Consider the following 26,739-nt stretch of genomic DNA (forward strand, 5'->3'; position numbering starts at 1 on the left):
TGACGAGAATTTCAAAATGAAACCGTAGCAGAGTCTCAATGCAAAAGACAGCGATGATTTCTTGACTGAAATCTGCGTTTTGAACGAATCATTTTAACGATTCAATGAACAATCACTTGCAGTTCCTGAATGAATCAGCCGTTTGAACAAATCGGTTGAATGAATGACTCCCTGAGACAGTGACTTGCCGCCACCTACTGGCGGTTTTAGTTTCACATTTAAAGTACCCTGTAATTAAAATGTTACAATTAGAAATCAGTTCATATTTAAATATTGAATTAAGAATTGAAAGAATTGAATATATCATAGCTTTATTTATGCAATTGTAAATGGAGTATAAATATATTAATGCCAGTTCTGATGCTGCTTCTGTGTCTCCTCTGCACTGCAAAGATGGATTTTGATTTAATGATTTAATTTAACTGGTAACAGTGGTATTGTGTTATTATTCTAATATAATTTAATTTGAATGTTATAATTTGACATAAAAGGTGATGCATACCTCTAAGTAAAAAAAAAAAAAAGTCCATATATGGGTGAAAATTAGCCTGGTTCTACCAGACTCTCGTACATTTCATTTGTACAGAGAGTCTCTGGCCTCGCTCCATTGAGAAACGTTTACTTCCTTGTAGGCGGGTTCTCTGTTAAAGTTCAAAACTATTGGATCTGCCCAGCGTCACTCAGGATCTGCCATAGCCAATCGCTAACGTGTGGTCGTGACGTATGTCATGCGCCGAAACCGGCTGGAAACAACAAGTCCGAATTCCATATTCATAAATCTAAATGCTAAACCTCTCTTTCTTATATTTGTGAAAGAATTTTAAAAATACCTCTTTTCAATTAAGTTGTCTGAGAACAAAAAAAGCCTTAAAAACATTATCTGTTTGTAATTATTTTCCTTTTTTCAGTGTCATGTAATTCTCTTAACTTGTTCATGTTTATTTTATATTATCCCCCTACTGTTTTATTTTTGTTTTGTTTTTATTATTATTTTTTGTTTGTTTTTGTATTATGTTTTCTGTTATTACTTGTGTATTGTTTTAAGCAATAAAAAAAAACAAGTCCGAATGATCAGAGGATTATGTTTAGAATAAGATGTCTGTCAACGAGAGCTGCATGTTTTGTTCATCGAATTTAAGAGTTCAAGGAACAATTCTAAATTCTAAATGTATATTTGACACTAAGGACAGTGATGTATTCAGTCAACTGTCGAAGCTGGGTGTAATCATTAACAATACGCCGCTGCGGTCGTTTCGGATCTGCCGCAAATGCTGTACAGTGATCATCGTCCACACCGAGCTGCCCAGCACCAACTCCTAACCTTTCTGCCTCCCTCACTTGGTCCTCCATTAGTGCAACAAGAGGAGACGACAACAACTATCGGCTTTGCATCCTATCGTTCGCCTTAGCTAACTCATTCACCACTAGCGGAGTGAGCTGGAAAATTAAACTTTTCCCGAACCCCGTGGGGAGGAGGGCCACAACATCATGGCCACCAACAACACTTAGCAAACATTGATCTTGCTCCGGCTTTAACTTCTGGATATTCGGCAGTTTTGCAACAACGGACCGAATAGATTTTCTCACGTCTTTCTCAAGGGGGTAATCCATCGACCGGAAGTTGAAGCCGGCCGGGTACCGCCATCTTGTAGCAGAACTTCACTTGCGTTAGCATTTCCATTGACTACCATTCATTTTGGCGTCACTTTGACAGCGAATAACTTTACATCTGAGGCGTTTAAAGACTCCATTTGTCCATTATTTATTTATAAAGAAACACGACAATGTATAAATGGCTCCATTGCCTTCTATGTTACATTATGGCCCCGTAGAAACAGTTTTAGTAAAAATAGGCTAACGATTGCGTCATAACCACTCGACTCTCTGTCGCGCTGGACAGAAATTACCGTACAGACAGGAGGAGAAGCTTGCAGGCAATCGGGGGGACGTCCCGTCAAGGGAGAAGCCCATAGATAATGAGTCCATAAAAGCAACGGAATACTTACTCCTGCTCACTCACGATAAAGGACTCTTTGCTCAAGTTCCCCGTCTCTGCAAGATTAACGTTGGCAATTTTCACGCACAGCTACTAGAAGAGTAACGTCTGTCAGACAGGTTGCTCACGTCATCAAGCTTAGTTTGAGTCGGTCTGAGTCTGCGCGTCAGGAACGGAAGTTCTCAAAAATCGCTAAAAGTGGGCTTCAACTGTCTCAACTGAGTTCCAATGAGATCGCTCTGTCCATTTCTTTTACTGTCTATGGTCTTTCTCCGCTGCCATTACTGAACTCCAACTCAAACTGACGCGCTACATCAACGTCATCGTTCTCAGCCACTCCCTCTGTTCGCTGATTGGACCGGTAAAAAAATTATTTCTGGAAACCAAAGTCTACAGCACAATCCCAGACGTAGTACTGAAGGAAAATAAAATTGAGCGGAAGTGCGTAGGAGGGCGGAGCCAGGCTAGGTGAAAATGCCCCTGGAACTCAATTTAAGGTTGCAAATATTGCCCTTTAATAAAAAAATGTTAATTCCTTTCACTGCTGTGAACTGACCACTGCATAGAATATGAAAAATATGAATATCTTCGTGAGTCAGCTGTCAACAACAGGCCTAAACCAGCCATGGTACATGTACACAAACACAATCAGTAAAATATCATCTAATTATCATCAACAAAACTTTGAAAATATTGAGACATATTTTTTTCAATATTGCGCACCCCTAATGTAAGGTATTAATTTTGATTTCTTCAGGTCTTAAAAAGTTCTTAAAAAGCCTTAAATTTGACTTTAAAAAGTGTGCAGATACCCTGTATCTTTTAAGAAAGTTTATTTTTTATTTCTTGATTTGATCATTAGAATTTTATTGAAAAGCCTACAAAATAGTATGCTCTACAGCAGTGGTCACCAACCTTTTCAAGCCTAAGATCACATCCCAAGTCCAAATGTAAACCAAGATCTACCACTTGCAGAAAATTATGAAAAAACAAGGCCACAATGTAGTTCTACTTTGACATTCTTTGTTGCCTGTTAGTCACTAGGAAAATATTTATTTAACTATACAAATAGTATATAACTATACAAACTGTCAACTATAATTCAACATTTTCAACAGTAATATAACATTGTTAAGTATATATCCACAGGCTTATTACTCATATATAAACACACTAATCAGTCAATTACAGGCCTAAGCCAATAATGTACTGTTTCATTTTCCCTTTTAAAACATAGGCTATTTCAAATCAAAATGGTAAGTGCAACTAGCATACAAAATATTATGACAACAGTCATCCTTCAATTCTTCAAAAATATTTTCACACAAATTACAGACCTACTACTATTCATTACCTCAATCATCAATCAATTACAGGCCTAAAACAGTCATGTACAGGACTGATTCTCTTTCCCTTTTCCAACAACATAAAACACAGATCTCCTTTTAACAATAGCCAATACAGGGTTTTTCCTGGCTCAAAATGAGGCGGAGGTGGTAAAATCGGGGTCCGGGGTCCTGCCCCCCGTGAGAAAAATTTGTACATTTTAAAGATAAATTCATTAATCTGGTGCACTTTGAGTCACTCGAATCTGTTGTTAAAAATAAAAAATAATCCACCCGCCAACCACCCATATTCTTTGATTTAGATATCTGCATCTGATCATCACATTACAATTATTCAATTAAGCATGATAATATGGTAACATATCACACTGAAGTAGGCTGATTTAAAATTAACATTTATTTAAATTAAAAGTTCTTCTTTTGGCAAAATTACATTTCCTTTATAGCCTAAACAGAGGCTTTAGCCTACTACCTTTAAACTTAAATTGTCAATGTTTCATTTTTGAAAACACTCTTATCGGAATAATTTTTTGTACCTTTATAAAGGGCATTTTCCCCCTAATTTTATTTAATGTACTGGTATGCTCTAAATTTCATTTCAAATTCTTACATTTTATCAATACATTCAATTAAAATAATAAGACAAGGCTGTTACCAATCAAATTTAATAATTTACATTGAAAAATTAAAACTGTGTTAAATGAGATTATGAGATTGTTTTGAATATTTTTTGAATATACAAATAAGGAATGTTGAAAAGAATGATACTTTGAAACTAAACCGCCAGTAGAAGCGGCAGGCGGCCGTCTTAATGAGCGAGTCATTGAGTCATTCATTCAAACGATTCGTTCAAACGGCTGATTGATTCAGAATGAGGCGGTTTAATAATGGGTAAGGTTAATTGAATCTTTGACTCGAGCGATTAGGTCAAAACGCTGAATCATTCACATAGCTGCCAACTCTCACGCATTGGCCGTGAGACACCCGCATTTGATTGGTTTCACACGCTCACACGCCACACTCCCGATTTCTCACGCTGAAGTGTCAACAAGGGCGGTCAAATGCCTGGAAGATGAGTTTATCTATATATCTACCTGTTGAGCCACTCGTGATCGACTAGTTATACCGCAAATTCGTTAAAAATCTCCCGTTATCTAGAGCGAGCGTGCATGCGAGACAGAGATTGTGCTCCAAACCGCGTAGAGCGAGCGAGAGACCTTGCGCGAGCGAGACCGCCCCCCCCCCCCCCGTCAACAAATCTCACTCGTCATTTTTTCAAAATGCTGTGCAAATATGTACCCGATTAAGGTGAATTAAAATGCAGCCTTATTAATGAGCAAAACGTTCGGGTGTTAAGCGCACTATTTACAGGTGGCTGGGAGCAGGTGTAGATTTCTTGTGTACCAACTAACATTTGGAAAATACGAACATTTTAATGAATCCGAAAATTTACGCCAGAACCACTTTACACACGATTTACACAAAAATTCGTTCTGCTCGTGTTTCATGAATGAGACCCAATGTGGACACAAATCTGTGTTCAGACACCATATAAAAGTAAATTTTGTGTCAGACTGTACAGCAGTCAAGAAACGTTGAAACGGACGCAACCAAGAAGACTCTTATGAAGTTTTATATCATCAATCCGTGACAAGTCTGGTGTTTGTGAGCTGCATTTATATGCGGGTGTCTACCAAACAAATACAATCTCTAATGTGATCATGGCTTCTCTTGAAAAGTAAACTGAAAAACATAAATAAAGATGGTGTGTGCGTCTCACTTATCAGGTTTGGCGCTCCTATTGGTTATGATTTGACGTATAAGTCACACTACAGAGCTGTGCGTCAAAACTTCTGACACTGCCAGAATTGTGTCGGAGGTAAAATTTGATCGCAATGGTCATTATAGGCTGTCTGTGAACATGTCAAACTAACTCTCGAAGACTTCAGATTTTGGCCTAAGAAACTTTTAGGATTCTAAACATTTGTCTCAGATGGTCAAATTGTGGCCAAAATCGTACAATGTGAACCTGGCTTAAGGGGCTAATCTCACAGAACATGTTATTCCTTTGAAAGAATGTGAGGCGTGGACAGTGGAATGGGGGTCTTTTTTTCTTCTTTAAAAAAAAAAGTTATTTATAGTGCTGTGTCATGCGCTACGCTAGATGCCACAAAAGACATCAGACATAGCGCAACGGTCAAAATCATCAATCTAGCGCATGTTTACATGGAAACCAATGGAAAAGTTGCAGAGTAGAATGGAAAATGCTTCCTGTGTGAACCTAATGTCTCTTTTGTGTTTTTTCCATTTATTTATACATTGTTATTATTGTTCTCTTTGGCTTTAACCTCTTATTGTCCCACATGCACCAGATCCGCGTGAAGAAGGAGAAGTACTTCCTGTTTGGGATTCTGTGTGGCTTGGCCTTCAACAACAACTCTGTAGTGAATCTGCCTTTTCCGTTAGCTTTGTTCAAGAAGCTTCTCAATGTCAAACCATGTCTTGAAGACTTGATAGAGTTCAGTCCGGTTCTTGGCAAGTGAGTGTTTTTACAATCAATGGGTCTCATTCATGAAACATTCGTAAATATACGAGTAAATATGCGAGTGATTTGCGCGTAAAGAGACCTTCCCGAAAACTCTTCTCCTGATTCACAAATACTTCGTAAACGTCAGATGTGATAGTGAAATGTGTGTGTGTGTTAATGAATTCCAATCAGTCGTAAATGGGATGCGCGTGCACGTTCATTCTCAATAACCATAAATCCCGCCCATTAAATCCGACTGACAACTAAGTTACAAATACATCCGGAAATGCTTCTCACCTTCATTCACCTTAAGTGAATGTAGCCTTGGCCTGGAGGGGTTGATGTCATCAGGCGGTACCCATCGTTCATTGGGTGTTTCAACCCTTATCCGCAACACCCTCCCGATGGTGGGTCGGCAGTGGTGGCCAGATCACTGCCCATCTTCCCCTCCAGGCTTCCAGCTCAACTCCTCCCTCCTGCTCCATAACCAGCAAGAGGCTCTTTCCGCTGCCTCCCCCATCCTGCGAGCTGCTGCCTTCCTCTCTTTCCCTGTTATTCCAATGGCTGTGAGCATTCTCCACACTGACTGAGCAGGGAATCATCTACAGCCAACTTCGACCGGGAACAGCCAAGCCTGCCAGCCTTTCCCCCTGCAGTCGTGCTGCAGGTTTTGGTATTTGGCTTTCTTCCGTTCAAAGGCCTGTTCACAACCCTCTTCCCATGGGACTGTAAGTTCTATGAGGATGATCTTTTTTCCCTCTTCAGACCACAGTACCACATCCGGCCTCAGAGTTGTCTGGACGAACTGGGGGAACTGCAGCCTTCCTCCCAGGTCGACCTTCATTTCCCATGATTGGGCCTTTTGTAGCAGACTGGCTCTTGTTGTTACTGTGGTTGATGGCTTTTCCCCCTCCCTTACAAACTGGATTGATGTTGTTTTCCGAAGTGGTTGGCGTTTCTTTTTCCTCTCCTGCTCTAAGGTGTTGGCGAGTGTCATGAGCACCCTGTCGTGGCGCCACCTGTACCTTCCCTGGGTGAGTGCTTTTTTACACCCGGACAGGATGTGTGCCATGGTGCCCCTCTCCCCACAAAGCTTGCACAATGGGTCCTCTCTCATACCCCACTTGTGCAAGTTTGTTGGGGTTGGCAGTGTGTCATACACTGATCTCAGCAGGAAGGAGATGCGGAACGGCTCCAGTCTCCAAAGGTCCGCCCAGGTAATCTTCCTCTTGGGAAGATCCCATTTGGTCCAGGCTCCTTGGGAAGCTAGGTCCACTGCCCTTGACCTTCGTCCTTCCTCTTCCAGGTTCCGTACCTCCTCTTGAATCATGGCTCTTCTTTCACTGGTTCCTGCCTTCCTCCACTGTTGGAAATGGGAGGTTCCAAGACCCTGTCTTCCTGTGCATGGCGCTCCAATGATATCCCGTAGCTTCAACATGCTTTCAGCTTGTGCAACAGATGAATCAGCTGCCCACTTGCGACCTGATCTTGTAATGACGCCTGCATGTCTGACTTGTTCATCCTGTGAGTCTCTGAATGTCATTACGACTCTGCACTTTGCAACTTTGAATTCCTCAACCACAGATGACAGAGGAAGTTGGAGCTGCCCTGATCTTATATAGAGGCCTACTGCAGTGAAGCTTGGAGGGATCCCCAACCATTTCCGGAGGTACTTATTAATCTTCCTCTCCATTCCTTCAACGCATGTCATCGGGACCTCATACACAGTCAACAGCCACATGAGTCTTGGCAACAGTCCGTGCTGATAGAGCCAAGCCTTAAACTTCCCAGGGAGCCCTGATTTTTCAATCATCCTCAGCCATTCCTCCATCTGCTTTTCCGTACTCGCTTTGTTGTTCCTGTCAGTTAGTGAGTCATCAAACCACTTTCCGAGGCACTTGATTGGATTCTCCTCTATCGATGGAATCACTTCCCCTTGCACATGCAGCTTGAACCTGTTGGTCAACTTCCCGTTCCTGATCACCAAACTCCTGGATTTCTTTGGCTTAAACTTCATTCTGGCCCATGTTGCCATGTGGTCCAGAACAGTTAGCACCCACCTCGCCTCCACATGGGTTGTGGTCGTCACGGTAAGGTCGTCCATGTAACCTCTTATTGGGGGTTGTCGGATGCCTGACTCCATTTTTGGACCCCGGGCTTCCTTCTCCGCAGCTGTTATTAGGAGATTCATTCCCATGACGAAGAGGATGGGGGAGATTGTACAGCCAGTTACGATACCCTTTTCTAGGCTTTGCCACTGAGTTGTAAAATGGGCCGCGTTGAATCGTAGCTGGATTCCACCAAAGTAGCTGGTGATCATTCTCTTGATGAGCTGCGGAATGTGGTAGTGGTCTAATGCTGCATGAATGAGGGCGTGAGGGATTGATCCATAAGCATTGGCCAAGTCCAGCCAGACAACAGTCAGGTTGCCCTTGCTGGCTTTAGCCTCACGGATCATCTGACTGAGAACTCCGGTGTGTTCCAGGCATCCAGAGAAGCCTGGAATTCCACCTTTCTGAATAGCAGTGTTGATGTATCCATTCTCTGTCATGTACGAGGTCATCCTCTTGGCCAGTACCGAAAAGAAGATCTTGCCTTCTACACTTAGCAGTGAGATTGTTCTGAATTGCTCAATGGTTGAGGAGTTCACTTCCTTTGGCACAAAACAGCCTTCCGCCTTCTTCCAGCCTGACGGAATGGTACCCTTTTTCCAAATCCTCCGGAACAGCTTCCACAGCCTCCGGAGGAGCATTGGGCATTTCTTATTTACCTTGTAGGGTATACAGCTTGGGCCAGGGGCAGACCCTGTTCTGGCCTTCTTCACCACCTCTTGGACTTCCTTCCAGGATGGTTCACTGATGTTGAGCTCTTTTTCCGGGGTCTTTATACTGTTGATGCTTGGGTTGGCGTCAAGGGCCTGGTTTCTCGAGGTGTCATTGTGGGTCTCCCTCAAAAACGCCTCCACATCTCCTCTTGGGCTGGTCAGCCTTCCAGATTTTGCTTCACCCAGAAGTGTTCTGGTGAATCGGAAGGGGTCTTTGGTGAACTGGGATCTTTTGTTCCCCCTGTCCTTCCTCTTCTTCCGAGTGCTTTCTGCTTTTCGGAGTCTACAGAGGCGCTCCCGGAGTTGACTCGTCAGGTCCTTGATGCCTTCCCTTTCATCAGCAAGGGCTCTTTTGAACTGCTTGGTGAGAGTCTTGATTTCTCCCCTCAGATGATGAATATATGGGCATCATATTATGACATGAATGCGAATGAAAAAAAAAAATCTCAGCTGCAGAAATTGAAGTTTTATTATCAGAAGTTCATTCAAAACGCCACATTTTATTTTCAAGCGTACATAGTGGCGTATCGGGTCCTAAAAAATGCAGTTAATGGAGTTTCATCTGTTAATCGAACATTGCCAGAGAGAGAAGAAAATGGTTCGACATTAATTGAGAGTAAAAAACGAATTAGTTCACTTCGGAAAAATAGTATTCAAACTGGAGAAGGACCACCATCGCAGATGCTATTACTGGCTCTCATAATAAGAAAAACCGTATGTAATTACTATATATAATATTTTTTCAAAATGCTGTGCAAATATGTACCCGATTAAGGTGAATTAAAATGCAGCCTTATTAATGAGCAAAACGTTCGGGTGTTAAGCGCACTATTTACGTGTGGCTGGGAGCAGGTGTAGATTTCTTGTGTACCAACTAACATTTGGAAAATACGAACATTTTAATGAATCCGAAAATTCACGCCAGAACCACTTTACACACGATTTACACAGAAATTCGTTCTGCTCGTGTTACATGAATGAGACCCAATGTTGTCTTGATTCTCTTGGTTGTTGTATAATGACTGGTAAAATGTATGTCCATGTTCTATGTATGCGCTGCTATCTATCATTGAGTAACATTGTTTAATGAATCTGAAACATGATGTTCTCAGGAGTTTGCGGTACATCCTGGACTACAGCGATGATGTTAAGGAAATGGACATGAACTTCACGGTTAGTTTGTGTTGTCATGTGAAGTAATGTAGTTTTTAAAGACATTGGGTCTCATTACTTTATTCATAATTGCATTCATAATTGTGTGGATTATTCAAATGTATACGCTGAATTCATTCACAAAATTGTCTGGACACAAAGTTTGTAAAATGTAAATGATACCCAATATTATTTAAAAATAACAGTTTTTTTAATCGTCGTACATAAGATTGTATGGGATGGAACCGAAGTTGAACTGGATCCAGCTGAGCCAGGAAAAGTTGTCACAAATAATAACAGGTCAGGGTTTTTAATTTTTAATTTCAGGGTTAAAATTTTACTGAAATACGTTACCCTGTCACTAAAACATTGTATTCTTTTTGCTTAACTTTAATCTTGGATGTAGGATAATATTTGATAATCTTAGTAAGATGCAAAACTTTTTTGAATATAATTTCTGCAACAGAACGGATTTTGTGGACAAGTATGTGGATTATATCCTGAATAAATCAGTAAAGGAAGTGTTTGAAGAGTTCAAGAGAGGCTTCTTCAGTGCGTGTGACCGATGCTTGGTGGAGATGTTTGAGCCAGAGGAGCTGAGAGGAGTTCTGGTGGGCAATGAGGAATATGACTGGGACGTCCTCAAAAAGGTCCACCATAACACAAATGTCAAACAAAAGTCAAAACTACTATGCTCTTGACCTTGTGAGCAAGTAAATACTGACTAAATATATATTTTGATCATTAGAACACCACATATGAAGGATCATTTCATGCTAAGCATCCAACCATCATCTCATTCTGGGAGGTGTTTGATGAACTGACACCAAATGAGAAGAAGGGCTTTCTATGTAAGTTCACTAGTGATTATATGGTGCTGTAGTTATGTATAGCAATAACTGAAAATGTCATTTGTCGAAATGAGATCTAATTTAAGAAATCAAATTTATTTTGCATCTACTCTGGCTGCTCCTATGCTTTTCAGGTTGTGACTTTGTCTTGTTTGCCAGAACACATTCAGAGTGCTTTCAAATAAATCTCTCCTGTTTTCCTCTCTGAAGTGTTCATAACAGGGTTTGAGAAAGTGCCCATTCTGGGTATGAGTGCGGTGAAGATGAGAGTGGGAGATCTGTTCAAGTTTACTCAGGATCATCTACCAGAAGCCCTCACCTGCCATGCTCTGTTGTATCTTCCTGTTTATCAGAACAAGGAAACACTCAGGACTAAAGTCATTGAGGCCATCAACCACAAGAGGGGGTTCTGGGAAGAGTGAGACTGGAGTTCTGAGATCATCCGGACACAAATCACAGATCTAATAACTTGATACTTGATCCTTGATTAAGGCTTTTACCATGTCTTGAGGAGGGGAGGGGAGGGGAGGGAGGGGGAGGGGAGGGAGGGAGGGGGGGGGGGGGGGGGGCAAACCATTTTCAGATGGGGTATTTAATTATTTAAAGGGATATAAGGGAAAAAAGAAAAATAAGAAGAAATCTTAAAGAACTAGAAGTTAGAAAGAAACTATTTGCAAATATATATTTTTTTTTTAAATATGCACTCACGCCTAATTTTATGCCTTAATTTAATGTGGGGTAAAAGTTATGTTAATGTTTCTTGTCTTGTCACATTAAGTTATGAATTACATGAATCACATAAATTATGTAAATGGAGGAAACGTGAGATGGTGGAATCGCTGGGTTTGTAACAGCCCATGTTCGACAATCATTCCTGCTGTTGTATGTGTGTGTGTGTTTATAAAGTTTACATTTATATCCGCAAACAGATGAAGATTTCTGTTGGCAAGAGTTTCTGTTTACAGTACTTTGACACCAGAGTGGAGAGGTTTCTTTTCCAAATGCTATGTAACGTGTTGCATTTATGAACTTAATTCAAATAAACATGTCTTAATAATAAGATGTTTGTTAGTTTGTTTATTTTTACAAACCAATATTATAGCAATGAAATATTTACATTTATCCAACAGATTTTTTCTTGCCGGTCAGGCTTAAATAACAACAAAGGACCAAGCTAAATGTTGGACTAATTAAAAAAATAGTATACCGGTAGTAAACTAAAGTCTATAAATATAAAATCTTTATAAAGAACATCTAAGACTGGGGCAAAAAGTTAAAGAGAATATGTTGTAAAAAAAAAAAAAAAAAAAAAATTTAAAACTAAGAAGCATATCAACAAAATAATAAATAAATACTCTGCAAAAATCTAATAATAGATATATTGTAGTATATTATTATGTTTAATATCAGTGGCATGGCACTGCACTTCTACACTGCATGTTTAATAAACAATAAAAATAAATTACACATCAGTGACACATGTACAAAATGACAAAACTGTACTCAGTGTCGCCCTCCATTGACTCCAGCGCAATTACAGCTGGTTGACAGGAGTCACGTGATCATCAGTGACTCCGTAATCTGAGTCGTAACTTCCTTGTTTTTGTCGGAACCATTAAACTGAAACCATTTCAGTAACATACGGTCAAATAAAGAGGAGACGAAATGCATTTTACCAGGTAACACTATCTGCTACCTTAGAACATGTTTGTTTTTGACTTGAGTCAGATAGACAATTGCATTTGCGTGATAGAAAATGAGAGTTTCATGAGTGGCAGTGCGCTGCGTTTGTTCTGACATCATCCTGAATATTAGTATTGAGGTACAGTATTTAACGCATAGGCAGTCTGGTCAGATGTTTAAGCATTAATGTCTGCAGTAAATGAACTATAGCTTGTTTTGACTTACATGAAACTGAAATATGTCAGGATTGTTCTTACAGGCCGACCTCATATTGGACCCACATATGGAGATATCAGCTGTGTTTCTAAACCTAGTTGTGAGTGAGCTACCAACCTAGAGAGCAGTTCTAGACATTATAGGCAATTTGGATTAAAACGTTCGAAATGCATTGTTGACGCCCATAAATCGCACCAGTAATACGTAAAAAGTCGAACGTTCGGAACGCCCAACATTTTAATAACATATTTCGGAACGCGCCTAGATGCCCTAACATTTAGATTCGAAGGTGCGAGATTTGTTGATGATGCTCAAAAATGTGTTTCGAATGTTCAGAACACGCGTATGATTCCCCCGGACATTAGATTCGAATGTTCGGAACCCATTTATAATGCTCCACAAATGTATTCTAATGTCCAGAACGTACCTTTTCCATAAATTCATATTAAACGTGCAGCTTGGATCATGACAGTGTTGTTCTAGAATTCGTTTCAAACTTTAACACATAACACAAATTTTAGCACATGTATAAAATCGTATATCTCTTCAAATTTAATGTAAGGTCATATTTAATATGATATTTCGAGACAGGTTTATGATGCCCCAGTAAGATTTGAACGTTCGAAATGTGTTGTTGATACTCAAAATTTCAATTTGAATGTTCAGAACATGCCTATGATTCAGCAGAAATGACGTTCAGTCTGACCCATAAATTTGAACTTTCAATTAGAATTTATCTTTAATTTGAACGAAAATGGAACATGACACAGACTCCAGAATTGTGATTCAAACTTTTGGAACGTGCCAAGTGCAAAAAAATTATTTTTTACATTCATTATTGATTTTATATCTCTAGTATTTTTATATACCTCACTCTTCCCAGTATGTACTTTATGCGTGTAGGTGGGTTTAGTCAAATAATAACTGTCCCCTATTTATGTCTATAAATGCCCACTTTTATTAGTACATATTAGTACATTCCACATAGTGAAAAAAGCCAATTGTGATGATTCGGTAGACATTCGGACAATTGGATTTGCAAATCTATGTTCACGATCTGCATTCTTGTCTCAAGTATCTGGCCGCCCACACCAGCTGTCGTTTACAGGAATAGGGTGTGACCTCTTCCCTTCTCTTCTACTGAGTTCTCACCTATTTGCTTCCAAAGTCTCTAATGCCAGACTTTTTCTTCTGTTCCAGATCCGTCATTTACAGGCGGAGGCGGCAAGGCGGCACAGCCTAGGAGCTCTCCCTTATTCCGGATCCTTCCATCTGTCTCTCTCTTTATGTGTGAATCATGATGCTGTGCTGGGGAAGCAGTGTCTCGGGTCAGCTGGGCATCGGTGCGTCAGAGGCTTCTTTCTTCGAGCCGAGGAGCTGTTGCATGTTTGATGGGAGGGGTCTTAAAGATGTGGCATGCGGCAGCCAACACTCGCTCTTCCTGTTGCATGATGGGAGCGTGTACACCTGTGGCTCCAACAGCAGCGGTCAGCTGGGCCATGACAAGCGAGGATGCAGGCCAGGTAACTGACATAAGCAGAATTTGAACATGCGTGGATCATGAAAGCGATGCTCCAGTATTTGTATCAAACTTTCAGAACGCGCCAGTATTGCGCAAAAAAAGTAAAATGTTCAGAATGCGCATGTCTCTCCAAAAGATTTATATTATATAACATGCCAAACAATTAGATTTGGGCATTTGGAATTTGTTGGTCATGCTCAAAAATTCGATTTGAATATTCGTACCATGCCTACTGTTTCACAGAAATTAGATTCAGACATTTATAACCTATTTGTAATGCTTCACAATGTAATTCTAATGTTCAGAAGGATTAACCATTAACTCATTTCGAACATATGGCATGGAACATGCTCCAGAATTCCATTCAAACTTTTAAAAAGTCGAATGTTCGGAATACATATACAGTATGTTTTCAGAAATGTGATATGATATTTCAGGACGCATTTATTATGCCCCAACAATTCATACATTCAATTTGAACATACAGTATGGAACATGGCACTGACGCTCCAGATGTGCGTATGTTCAGAATTTGATGATGATGCTAAAAAATTAGATTAGAATATTCACACCACACACCTGTTATTCCACACAGATATTTTATTGGAACATTTAAAACCTATTTATTATGCTTGAAAACTATAAAAAAAAAAAAATATGATATTTCGGGACGTGCTTAGCCCCAACAATTAGATATGAACATTCAGATTCTCAATTTTTTTTCAGAACACGCCTATATTTGCGTTATGTAAGGTTTCTTTTCATGCAATGCCATAATAATTGATGTAATAAAGGTTTTACGGTCTTTGCACATCTTTGCCTTTTTTAATGAATGTAGCACTTTGCATTTAAATATCATTAATTTCTCATGTTCCTGCTGAGGTTTTATGTCCCATGTCTTTTAATGTGCGAAATGCCATGTAACCACATCATATTTTGGCACACACCTAAAATCGAAATTGACATTATTCTCAGAAATGAGGCAACAACCTAATGATGTGGCCTGGATATAGTAAAACACTGCTTGCTTGATCATGCTACTATTATGATTATTGTGTTACAGTGTATTAACAGTCAATGATGACAGCAGATCTTGTTTCATCCAGCATGCATTGGGGCTCACCAGTCCAGGGTTGCTAATCCGGTTAATAAGAAAACAATTCCAAGCAGCAGACGGTCTCTCACATGTCTGTGCTAATGAGATCGCACCGTTTGTTCAATACAAGGCCCTGTTGGTATGAGAGACGTGTAAAAGAAGACAAGAAACTAGTGTCCAAAATGATAAATCAGAAAATAACCAAACAATATTCTGTTTCTAAAAGGGTCGGATTGTAGAAATGCATTCTGGTGACGTTTTGTTCTTTATTAGTGTTGCTAATATTTACTGTGTAAAGCATACAATTCTTAACAGATTTTGAGCAATTATTCTTTTTTTTTTGCAGCTTCAATGAAAGAATTAGAAAGAATTAAAGTTTTTTTTTAGTTTTTTTTTATGCTGTTTTGGTTTATTAGGCATTCAGTTTCATCTTACCACATTCTCATGCCAAAGGGGATTTTTTTGTTTTGTTTTTCGGTTTCCTTTAAGCCAGTGCTGTATTGTTCATCTTGATGAGATGATGAAAGATTACATGTGACATTGTTTTGATGCCACACAAACCAACATTGTGACTGGTCACTTACAGTAGGTGTCTTCTTTTGGTTTCACTCTGAATATACACTACTGTTCAAAAGTTTGGGGTCAGTAAGTTTAAAAAAAATATATATTTTTGAAAGAAGTCTACTCACCAAGGCTGCATTTATTTGATCAAAAATACAGTAAAAACAGTAATATTGATATATATGTGATGCAAAGCTGAATTTTCAGCATCATTACTCCAGTCTTCAGTGTCACATGATCCTTCAGAAATCACTCTAATATGAAGATTTGCTGCTCAAGAAACATTTCTGATTATTATCAATGTTGAAAACAGTTGCTGCTTAATATTTTTGTGGAAATCCTTAATTTCAGGATTATTTGATGAATAGAAAGTTCTAAAGAACAGCATTTATTTGAAAAGAAAACTTTTGTTACATTATAAAGTCACTTTTGATCAATTTAATGCGTCCTTGCTTGAATAAAAGTATAATTTAAAAAAAAAAAAAATTACTTTTGAATGGTATAGTGTACAGGGAAATCTACTATTTTAATCTGTCAAAAATAATATAGCCATCACAAACCTTTTGCTGCACAAAACAAATCTAGCAGTACCCGCCGCAAATCTGTAGACGGGATATGAGTGATGTCTACGCAAGCATCAAGGCCGGAGTGTGATGTTTCCATCTAATGGCTTTGTATGTGTGTGTGTGTTCTCATAGAGCTGGTCGGAGCTCTGGACGCTCAGAAGATATCCGGCGTGTCGTGTGGTCAGTCTCACTCTCTGGCGGTGAATGAGCAGGGGCAGGTGTTCGCCTGGGGGGCCGGAGAAGGAGGGCAGCTCGGGCTGGGTACGGCTGAAGAGGCGGTCCGGGTGCCCAGGTAAAACATCACTTTTAAATGCAAAGTTTTCAGAAATGTTTCATAAAATTATAAATGTGAGCAGTCCGATTAAAACACCTGTGATATAAAGTCCACTGTGACTGTGAAGCGCATGCATTATGTCGAAATCAGTTATCTTAAAAAAAAAAAAAAAAAAAACTTTTCTTGAAATTTGTATTAATATGGTGTTCTGCAAATTAAAGGGATACTCCCTGAAAATGAAAATTCTCTCATCGTTTACTCACCCTCATGCCATCCCTGATGCATATGACTTTTTCTTCATTTAAACACAAACAAAGATTTTTATCTCTGTTATCCATATATACACCGAGGATGGCATGAAGAGTGAGTGAATGATAAAGGAATTCAAATTTGTGTGTGATCTATCCCTTCAATGCACATCTTGTTTTTGTCGGCTCTGCATGAGAACCAATTTCTCAAGTTTCAAACATGAAAACATTCAAACAGTGTTTCCTGTTATTTTGATTCCAGTCAGTGTGAATGCATTTTAAACCACATTAACAATTACATCCTTTTTTGGGTTAGATATGCTTTTTCATATTTGACTTCCTTTGCATTGTAAAGGCTGCTCTAGATAGGGTAATCTAATTAGGATTTAATTGGCTCGTGAGGGGGGTCTCTGCATGGGACCTTCCTCACCGCAGGGCTTTAGACTTAATGATAGTTATAACGTGCTATTGCTGAAAGCTATTCTGTTTTATTGTGGATTGGATGTTTGCTCTGGTATTGCTGAATAAACCACAACAGATGAAACAGCATTTCCTGACATTCATCACTTGTCATCTCAGTTATTTGAATAACTTCACAAGCACAATACAAGCAGAGCGAGTTAATAATTGAGGGTTATTTATTTGGTTTCACATCTTGTGATGTGATGAAGACCACTGGGGTTTGACTGTGAGATTCCTGGCCAGGCAGTAAATCAGGAATTTCTTTATTAAATATGCTTTGACATAGGGCTGGGCGATAAAACGATAACGATATGTATCGCGATAGACACGTGATCGATATCAATAAAAAATGTGTTCGATAAAACGTTCGATATTTTTTTCTTCGTCGGAAGAAACCAAAGATTGCGAAGCAAGTTTGGTTGCATTAACAAAGGCACTCGCGTGTGACACGCTAACAGGCAATCATGTAACGTGTCAGTTTGGTTGCGCCATATCGTTGTCTCGTGCTGCTGGGTTCCTCTTCAGTAACCGGCGATTGATAAGCAGAAAATGAGTGCCCTTCATCTGCATGCCATGCAGGCTAGAATTGCGAAACATTATTGGATAATTCGCTCTATTCGCGTTTGATGTGAACACAGCATAATGAACAGGCTGCGATGTCAAGATTGCAATGCTGGAGTGTGTGTGTGTGTGTGTGTGTGTGCGCGCGAGAGAGAGAGAGAGAGGCACGAGAGAGACAGACACGCGGGCGCGATCGAACAGTGGAGACATAAAAACATACTCCGTCATTTTGTTAATACAGGACATCATTCAGTCTGCAAAGTGTTTACTTATATTTGTGTAGGCCTATACTCGCAATAAAACACAACATTGTGCTTTTGTCACACTGTATTTCTTGTCAAACTGTAACCTACAACTGTCACACACCGTTTTAAAAGCAAAACATATTTATCCAACCCCTTTTTAAAACAGCCTGTGTGTTCCATCTTTTGGACATTCATCATATCGCATTGGTTTTAATTTCTTGTCCTCATAGCACTAATCTGTTTATTTTTAAGTTACACATTGATTAAAAAAGAAAATGAAATGTGTTGGTAGTATTATTTTATACGGAAATCAATTATTTATAATTCTGATGAGAATAAAGTTAGGGTTAATTAAAATTAAGGAAAACAAATATATTGATCTGAAATATAGCAAATTAATTTTAAATTCATTCAGGTACAATTACCAAACATATCTCATATCTATCTTTTTATTAGTTTAATTAATAAACCAATTATATAAAACTATTATCAGTGCACTATAAATAAACTGGTTCTATGCCTTTATTAATAAAACTTATTTAAAAAATACAAGGCTTAAGACATTTATAAAAATGCCTTCTATATTTCGGTTTTGCTTTTCACTCCATTTTACCGAAATCGTACCGAACCGTGATGTCTGAACCGAACCGTGACTTCTGTGTACCGTTCCACCCCTAGTATTGTCGTCATAATATGAATTACGTTAAGCTATGGTAAAAGTGGTACCGCCAGACCACGAGATCGGCTGAATGGTTTCCTAAACGGTAAACAAACATTTGTTTTACTCGAGGGGAGGTGGAAAATGAGCTTAATTCCCCAAATGGTGGAATATCCCTGTAACGTTAGGCTTATCGTTAGCCGAGTGCTCTGCCCTGACTTCTTATGATACAGTGCATGTGTAAGATACAAACTTCCTGGTTGGCAGAAAAAGACTTTTGATAAGTATGCTGATTTTTAAGTCACGCTCAGAAATGTGTCATTTGCATATTAAAAATCACAAAACAAATCAAGCAGGGGGCACGTACGATCACAAACCCCCACCACCTACGTCCCACCGCGCCACTGTCACCTTTTTTACTCTGAGGAGTTTGCAGGTCTGATTGTGAATTTAGACTTATGTTTACATTTTTAATTATTTGAGTTTTCCATGGTTGTGTTGACATTTCTGTCTTGGGATTGTAAAAAGAGGAAGGTTAAGTTAAAAAAAAAAAAAGTTTAATTGTAATATATTTTTTCTCCTGGTCCTTATTTTAAATGGGTCATAAAAAAATCAATAATTATCGATATCGACCGATATGAAACACTGATATCGTGATACAGTTTTCAGCCATATCGCCCAGTCCTACTTTGACAATGCTTTCAGTGCAGTACTCTCAGGACAATTTAACCATATGTAGCCATTTGCTGCATAACATTCACTGGACCTTTGACCCTTTTCCATAATTCTGCAAGTCTGTCCTAATAATATGCCTTTTTTTTCATTTATGACAACAAAAGTGGCTGAGAAAGTGTTGATGCACCAACTATCTTATTTGCACAGATGTGTAACTCTTAAAACACATATAATAATATAAAATTTAAAAAGTAAATATAATTATTTTATAATTCATCAAAATAATTGAGTGTGATTGTTTTTGTTTTGATGGGGGGAAAAAACATTGAGATTTTCTTTTCTTTTCGGATTTAATATTCTATTCTATATTAAGGAATGCATCAAAAAATGTAAATCCATTACAGAGAATATTTCACATTTATCTCCACAATCCGTGTAGAAAGAATTTTTGTAATTGGTTATGCCCAAAGTACCTCTAGAATATTAATATTTATTTATATAATACCTTCTGGAGTGGTTTTTGCACAGATGTGTACCTCTTTAAAAATATAAATCTTTTTGATTTATTATACAAAAAAATATATATAAAATCATTGGGAATGATTATGTTTAGAAGTTTTAAAAAATCCTTGATTTTAATTGAATTGAGTTGCAATTTAATAATTAATAATCAAAGTGTTAAATCCATTCCATAGAATTTCACATATGTCCCCCCACAATTGGTGCAGAAACTGAAAAAGAAAAAATCACATTCCACGTGTCACATGATATGTTGAATGGTTATTACTTCTCCATCATCATCATCATAGTTAATTAACCTGGTGAATTTGATAGATGTAGTCCAGAACTTGACGTCTTAAATAAGTTTATGTATTTTTTCTGTGTTCCTTTTTATTGTTATTGATTTAGGTTGATTAAAAAGTTGTGCGAGCATCGAATCTCACAAGTAATGTGTGGCAACCAACACTGTATAGCACTTTCAAAAGGTAAGAGCAGATTAATTCAGTCGTTTTGTTTTCCGTTGTACTTCTGCTGTGTCAGTAACAGAAGATCCCCGCTGTCCTCCTCTTCTCAGATGGCCAGTTGTTCGTATGGGGAGAGAACTCCAGTGGGCAGCTGGGTTTAGGGAAGGGAGAGCCGAGCACTCTGTCTCCTCAACCGCTCAAATCTCTGTGTGGGATCCCACTGGCTCACATCAGCGCCGGAGGAGACCACAGCTTTGCCTTGTCCCTCTCTGGAGCTGTGTTCGGATGGGGGAAGAACGGCGCTGGACAGCTGGGCCTCAATGACGAGCAAGGTAAAACACACGCGCGTCTGTGAACCAAAAGGTTGTTTGATTGAATGCTTGAAACTGACGATTCTTGAAACTTTAATACCCTTCAGCAAGGCGCCAAACCTTAGGTTGCTCCAGGATTAGTTTGCTATGGAATATTATTCAAAGAGGACCTATTATGGTTTTTTACTTTCTTTAGTGTGTTTCTGTTTGAGCATGAAAAAGGTCTGCAAAGTTACAAAGCATAAAGTCACTCCAAAGGGAGTTATTCCCTATATCAGTGGCGTGCGCACTGTTTCTGAACTCCCTGAAACGCCTCCATTGTAGTTTTGAGTTTTCTTCAGAGAACAAACACGTCACAATATTCCTCATTTAAATAATTCCCGGCCACGGCACACGCAAAATAAAGGTGTGAGGCCTGGTTGAGTTAGTTAGTAGTGTGTTGAAACTCGCGGTTATCCTAAGAGCTTGACATTTTCAAAACACGCGTTAAAAGTGGTTGACAAATTACAACACACTGGTCCAGCCAACCAATTGAGAGCACCGTTGTACCAAAGAGCACACTGCTCTTTTCAGAATGAGGGATTCATAGAGACAGGAACTAAACAGAGTGGTACTGACAGACTGGGAAGAGAGGTGCCGCAACAATGTCAAATATGCGAAAAATAATGTGTTTTTTGAACAATCAAGCATGAAAATATATTCTAGTAAACCCTAAAAACAAAACCAAGACTATGTAAAAGGACATAATAGGTCCTCTTTAAAAGAATGGCATAACAATGGCATAACATTTTTGTCTGATGTCTCATAGACCGGGCTGTTCCCTGCCACATCAAGTTCCTGCGGTCACAGAAGGTGGTGTACATCAGCTGTGGAGATGAACACACCGCTGCCTTGACAAAGGTTTTGATCATACAGCCAAATTATAGCAGTATGCTGAAAAACACATTCTTTTTAAAATATGTAAAACTTTGAAGAAAGAGACAAATTGCTACAGTTATTTGAACACTCCGTTAATTTAATCTTTAATCTTTTTAGTGACTGTTGATAAGAATTTCTGTTGAACTAGCTTTCTATGGAAAGTTGTTTGATTTCATTGTTCATTTTCAATCTTGAGCTTGAAGCATTGCTGTTTGTGCCGTGTTTGGTTCAGGAAGGGGGTCTGTTCACATTTGGAAACGGTTCAAGAGGACAGCTGGGCCACGATTCCACCAACAACGAGCCTCTTCCACGCAGAGTTATGGAGCTCATGGGCACCGAGGTGTCTCAGATCGCTTGTGGGCGGTAAGTAATATGTACATTTCTGTGTCCATCTGTTTCAGATTGATGTGCTGTTTTTCTTCGTTTGTGTCATTTCCAAAAATATACTGACACTGTATGGGTAATGCACATCATTATTTTTTATTTTGGAGTAGCTACTGTTTATTAATTACAGGGTCGTTCAAAAGTTTGGGGTCATCAAGATTTCTTTTGAGAAATGTGTTTTGAGCATCAAATCATCATATTAGAGTGATTTCTGAAGGATCATGTGACACTGAAGACTGGAGTAATGATGCTGAAAATTCAGCTTTGATCACAGGAAAAAATTACATTTTAAAATATATTCAAATAGAAAACAGGTATTTTAAATTGTAATAATATTTCAAAATATTTCTGTTTTTACTGTATTTTTGATCAAATAAATGCAGCCTTGAGCATGAGAAACCATCTTACCGACTCCAAACTTTTAAACGGTAATCAATTTTTTTTTTAAAAAGCACAGTTTAAAAATAAATGAATTTACATTCATTTGATTATATCATATATTTATACCATGCTGAAGTTATACACATACACAATATATCAATATAAAAATGATTATAAGGGTAAGAGTTGCTTACCCTTGATATAATATTCTAATTGCCACTGGTATAAAGGAAAGTTTATACACATTTCCAAGATATTTTGGGACCTTCTTCCAGATGGAAGCATTACAAATTCTGAGTTAAGTGGGTGTGTGCAGTCAGATACATCCCTTGTTGCTCTTCTGTGTATTGCCAGCAAATACAGTTTATCAAGCTGTGTTTGCTGGCGTCCTATTATTTTTCCTGCCGTTCTCACTACTTCTTCTGCAACTTCTTTTTATTCCTCACTCCTAAGTTACCATACCAGGCTGTAATATTTAAACATTAAAATACTCTCAACTTGACTTTTGTATACCATTATGCATGCAGTCATCAGGGAAGAATGAGATGGGATATTATTTCACAGCATACCTCTGTGTGTGTGTGTGTCACAGGCACCACACCCTGGCATTCGTGCCCTCCACAGGCCTGATTTACGCTTTCGGCTGCAACACTCAGGGCCAGCTGGGCACAGGTCTCAGAGGAAACGCTAAGAGCCCACTTCCTGTCAGGAACATCCAACCCCTGTGCTTTGGAAACACATACACAAGTACGTACATATGATCACCATGCCATTGTGTCACATTCTGTATGGATTAAATAAATCCTCTATTAAGTGATGATAAGCTAAATGTTAATTAACTGGATTGACAGGGATAGTCAGATATTAATAGGCACCATTTCACAGGATCTGTAGTTCGGTTTGTGACCGTTCTATATGTTCTTTTTCTACAGAAGCCGAGCGCTACACCGTCAGTAAAATCCACAGTGGAGGTGATCACAGTTTCCTGTTGTTGTCTGCCAAGGAGGTAACGTTGCTGCTGTGAAACACCACAGCTGATATTGTACTGTTTTTTGGATGCTTTTACTTTACTAGAATATTCAATAAATCAGTGTATTCCTCAATATCTTCTCATGAATTGAGAGTAGTTTGTACCTGCTCATACCGTAGGCTTTTATGTGATGTATTTGATGTTTATTTGATCAATCTTATCTGCAAGGTTGATTGGTCAGTACCTACTTTTATCCACATGGTGGCGCCGATACATCAATGCAATGGTTTTTCAGGATCAACAGAAAGACTGAGGTTGCCTGCTTTGCCACCGATTTGATTTGTATTGTTTTATTACTTCAGTTACTGTGTAGGACAATTTAGGAATTTGCCCCTGAGGTCATAATATTCTAGAAATACACGTTTCTAAGTGTGTGCATTGTGTGTTTGAGAACAGGGTTCATTTTTCCCTGAGGATTTCCGTATCATGAATACCACCAAAAGCATCGCTGTGATTAATTCTGAGAGTCTGGACAGCTGGAGGATGAAGCTGCATGACAACAGCGATTCAAGCATCACCAAGTGAGTGTGTGACTATATCCAGGTTGGTTACAGTTATGATAAGTCCCTTCTCGTGTGTGAAACTTTATGTGCTGCCGTCTTGACCAGGTCTTTCTGGAAGAAGAGATAGTAATATCTCCATGTGATTCTCCTGGTTAAAATAAAGGAAATAATAATAATAATAATGATAGAGGCCTTACAGAAATGTTCTACTTTTGTAATGTTTTATCATTTCTAAGGCAGAATTAGCTGCATTTTAAAATATTTAACTTTCATAATGCTGTATGACACACTACCATTCAGTCAGTAAGATTGTTTTAATGTTTTTGATCAATGTCTCTTTGCTCACCAAGGCTGCATTTATTTGATCAAAAATACAGTAAAAAACTTAATATTGTGAAATATTATTACAATTTGTCAAATGTAATTTATTCCTGTGATGCAAAGCTGAATTTTCAGCATCGTTACTCCAGTCTTCATTGTCACATGATCCTTCAGAAATCATTCTGATATTCTGATTTGCTGCTTAATATTTTTTGTGGAAAATTTATAAAAAAAAAAAAAAAAAAAACAGGATTCTTTGATATATATAAGGAAAAAAACAGAATTTATTTTAAATGGGAAATCTTTTGTAACATATTATCAATGTTTTACTGTCACTTTTGATCAATTTCATGCATCCTTGCAGAGTAAAATTGTCAATTTCTTTAAAAAAGGGGGGAAAAAGAAGACTTTTTGAACAATTTTGATCAGGAGGTGAGGAAATAAAACATGTTAGGCCGATTTTTTGGGATAATATTGGTTAGTTATTTTCCCCCAGCCATGCAGGCATTACGTCAGCAGAAAATAAATAATTTCAGAGGTGATAGAAGATTTTCTTTACACTGTGTATCTGTTATGATTTCGATGCTGATTTCAAGCCTCTTCCCTCCCCTTCTAGTGACATCATACTCCTGATGTCCTCGACTGCATGTTGGAATGCCAGCTTTTTGGACCAAAGGTGAGCAGTTAAAATGTTCCTCCCTTGCATTCCCAATCTAATTAAATGTAAATGCCATGTCAATAAGCATATGCGCACGGGGTGACACCATGGAGAGTGGAGCGCTTGTGATTTTTCCATAGGTGACTTCTTCTTAATGTCAGGAGGCAAATTCTTCACAGTCATCCCGCAGGGCTCCCGGTTACAGCTCTGCCTTTAAAAGAGCAGTCCCTCTTTCGGAGAAAACATGACTCGATGGGTATCTTTTTCTGACAAGAGACTCTAGAAACCTCATTCTGCCGGATGCAGTCCTTGATGTTCATAATCTGCACTGCATTTCAAGAGATTATCTGGTTACATAAGGAACAACTGGTGTCGCTGGCGTTCAGACGGGGTATTATGGGTTGTGAGGTCAAGTCTGCATTTTATAATGCGGTTTTGGATATTTGATTAAAACTCTGCTGTGCACATGTCCCAACTCGGGGTTGGCGGGCATTTGGAGCGACACATGGTGCCATGGACTCCATTGCACACAATGAACTCTAGATCAAGAGCTGAAGAGTTGAGGTTTCTGTAGACATTTGCACTGCTGACTGGGCAGCTTTATTTCTACAAATTGAATGGGATCACACTCATTAGATCGATTTTAATTGAAAATATCCACCTGAATTGAAATGAATCAGATAGACCAAATCTAATTGAATCGTATTGAAATAAATCAGATTACTCAAAATGAATATGATTGGTCAAATGCAGTTGAATTTAATTGGTTTTAAATGAGTCCGATTGATTCAATTCAACTGAATTGAATTATAATGAATCAGATTGGTCGAATGCAATTGAATTGAATCAGATTATTCAGATCTAGTTGAATCTGATTCAAATGAGTCCGATTGATTCAATTTAACTGAACTGAATTATAATGAATCAGAATAATCAAATCCAGTTGAATTGAATTTAAATAACTCCGATTGGCCAAATACAATATCTTATTGAAATGAATCAGATTGGTCAGATGCAGTTGAATTGAATTAGAATGAATCAGATTATTCAGATCTAGTTGAATCTGATTTAAATGAGTCAGATTGATTACATTTAACTGAACTGTATTATGGTTAAAAACATCTTGCCATCTCATTGAAACGGGACTGGTATTAAAAACCTTTCTTGGTGTGTGAAGAGTCGTTTATCATAGATCAACCATCTTACCCTGACATGCTTAAAATACACTGGTGTGTAGTGCAGGGATCAGCATCAGGCTGTATTTACACCCAGCATGTGATCCTGCTTTCATCCCGCCAGAGCGACAGACCAGGATAAAGAGCAATGGAGAGGAAAGGCCTTAAATGACCTCACCTCAGATCCATCTATTTGCTCATCTGTTGACCCACCCTTGCTTGGATATACTAAATCCCAATGTTATATGTTTTCAAAATAGTTTGAACTATTGTAACTAATTCAGACAATGCACACCATTTTTTTATTATCTTAAATTAGTAAATTAGATTTGTCGGTATTAGATTTCATATCTTGTTGCTAACCAACATTTGGAAACTTAATTTTCACCTGCTGTTTTCACAGCGATGACGGACATTTCAAGACAAACCCCAAAGTCCCGGGCATCGATTTCAATGCTGTCCGGCTGCTTTTTGAAATGCTGATGAAACCAGCCTTCGCAAGACTTTTGGAGCAGGTGTGTGTGCTTTGATACGTCACCATTGCCTCATCATTTATTTAGGTCTTTAATACACTGCGTACTTGGAAGGCGATTACTCGGCTGGGAACATTATCAAGTTTCTAAAACATTT

At 38.6% G+C, this 26,739-nt stretch overlaps 2 protein-coding genes across 3 annotated transcripts in view; both read left to right on the plus strand.

The window, feature by feature from the left end:
- Window positions 1-11,160, plus strand: part of herc56.1 (HECT and RLD domain containing E3 ubiquitin protein ligase 56.1) — a 39,322-nt gene extending 28,162 nt beyond the window's left edge. For both annotated transcript variants that reach the window (XM_056253568.1, XM_056253569.1), the window contains exons 19-24: window positions 5,715-5,881; window positions 9,806-9,866; window positions 10,075-10,145; window positions 10,312-10,495; window positions 10,594-10,696; window positions 10,907-11,160. In XM_056253568.1, the coding sequence (XP_056109543.1) occupies window positions 5,715-5,881; window positions 9,806-9,866; window positions 10,075-10,145; window positions 10,312-10,495; window positions 10,594-10,696; window positions 10,907-11,118 (798 nt within the window). In that variant the 3' untranslated portion in view covers window positions 11,119-11,160. The remainder of the gene's footprint in view (window positions 1-5,714; window positions 5,882-9,805; window positions 9,867-10,074; window positions 10,146-10,311; window positions 10,496-10,593; window positions 10,697-10,906) is intronic.
- A 1,091-nt stretch (window positions 11,161-12,251) lies between these two features.
- Window positions 12,252-26,739, plus strand: part of herc3 (HECT and RLD domain containing E3 ubiquitin protein ligase 3) — a 28,856-nt gene continuing 14,368 nt past the window's right edge. Inside the window, exons 1-12 of the mRNA XM_056253567.1 lie at window positions 12,252-12,375; window positions 13,796-14,118; window positions 16,473-16,632; window positions 20,373-20,449; window positions 20,539-20,760; window positions 21,548-21,639; window positions 21,890-22,020; window positions 23,015-23,169; window positions 23,355-23,428; window positions 23,849-23,973; window positions 24,893-24,952; window positions 26,513-26,624. Coding sequence (XP_056109542.1) covers window positions 13,893-14,118; window positions 16,473-16,632; window positions 20,373-20,449; window positions 20,539-20,760; window positions 21,548-21,639; window positions 21,890-22,020; window positions 23,015-23,169; window positions 23,355-23,428; window positions 23,849-23,973; window positions 24,893-24,952; window positions 26,513-26,624 — 1,434 coding nt within the window. The 5' untranslated portion in view covers window positions 12,252-12,375; window positions 13,796-13,892. The remainder of the gene's footprint in view (window positions 12,376-13,795; window positions 14,119-16,472; window positions 16,633-20,372; window positions 20,450-20,538; window positions 20,761-21,547; window positions 21,640-21,889; window positions 22,021-23,014; window positions 23,170-23,354; window positions 23,429-23,848; window positions 23,974-24,892; window positions 24,953-26,512; window positions 26,625-26,739) is intronic.

The sequence above is a fragment of the Rhinichthys klamathensis genome, unplaced genomic scaffold, assembly GCF_029890125.1.
Source record: "Rhinichthys klamathensis goyatoka isolate OS25496 unplaced genomic scaffold, OSU_Roscu_1.1 h1tg000107l_1, whole genome shotgun sequence".
Classification (NCBI taxonomy): Eukaryota; Metazoa; Chordata; class Actinopteri; order Cypriniformes; family Leuciscidae; genus Rhinichthys; species Rhinichthys klamathensis.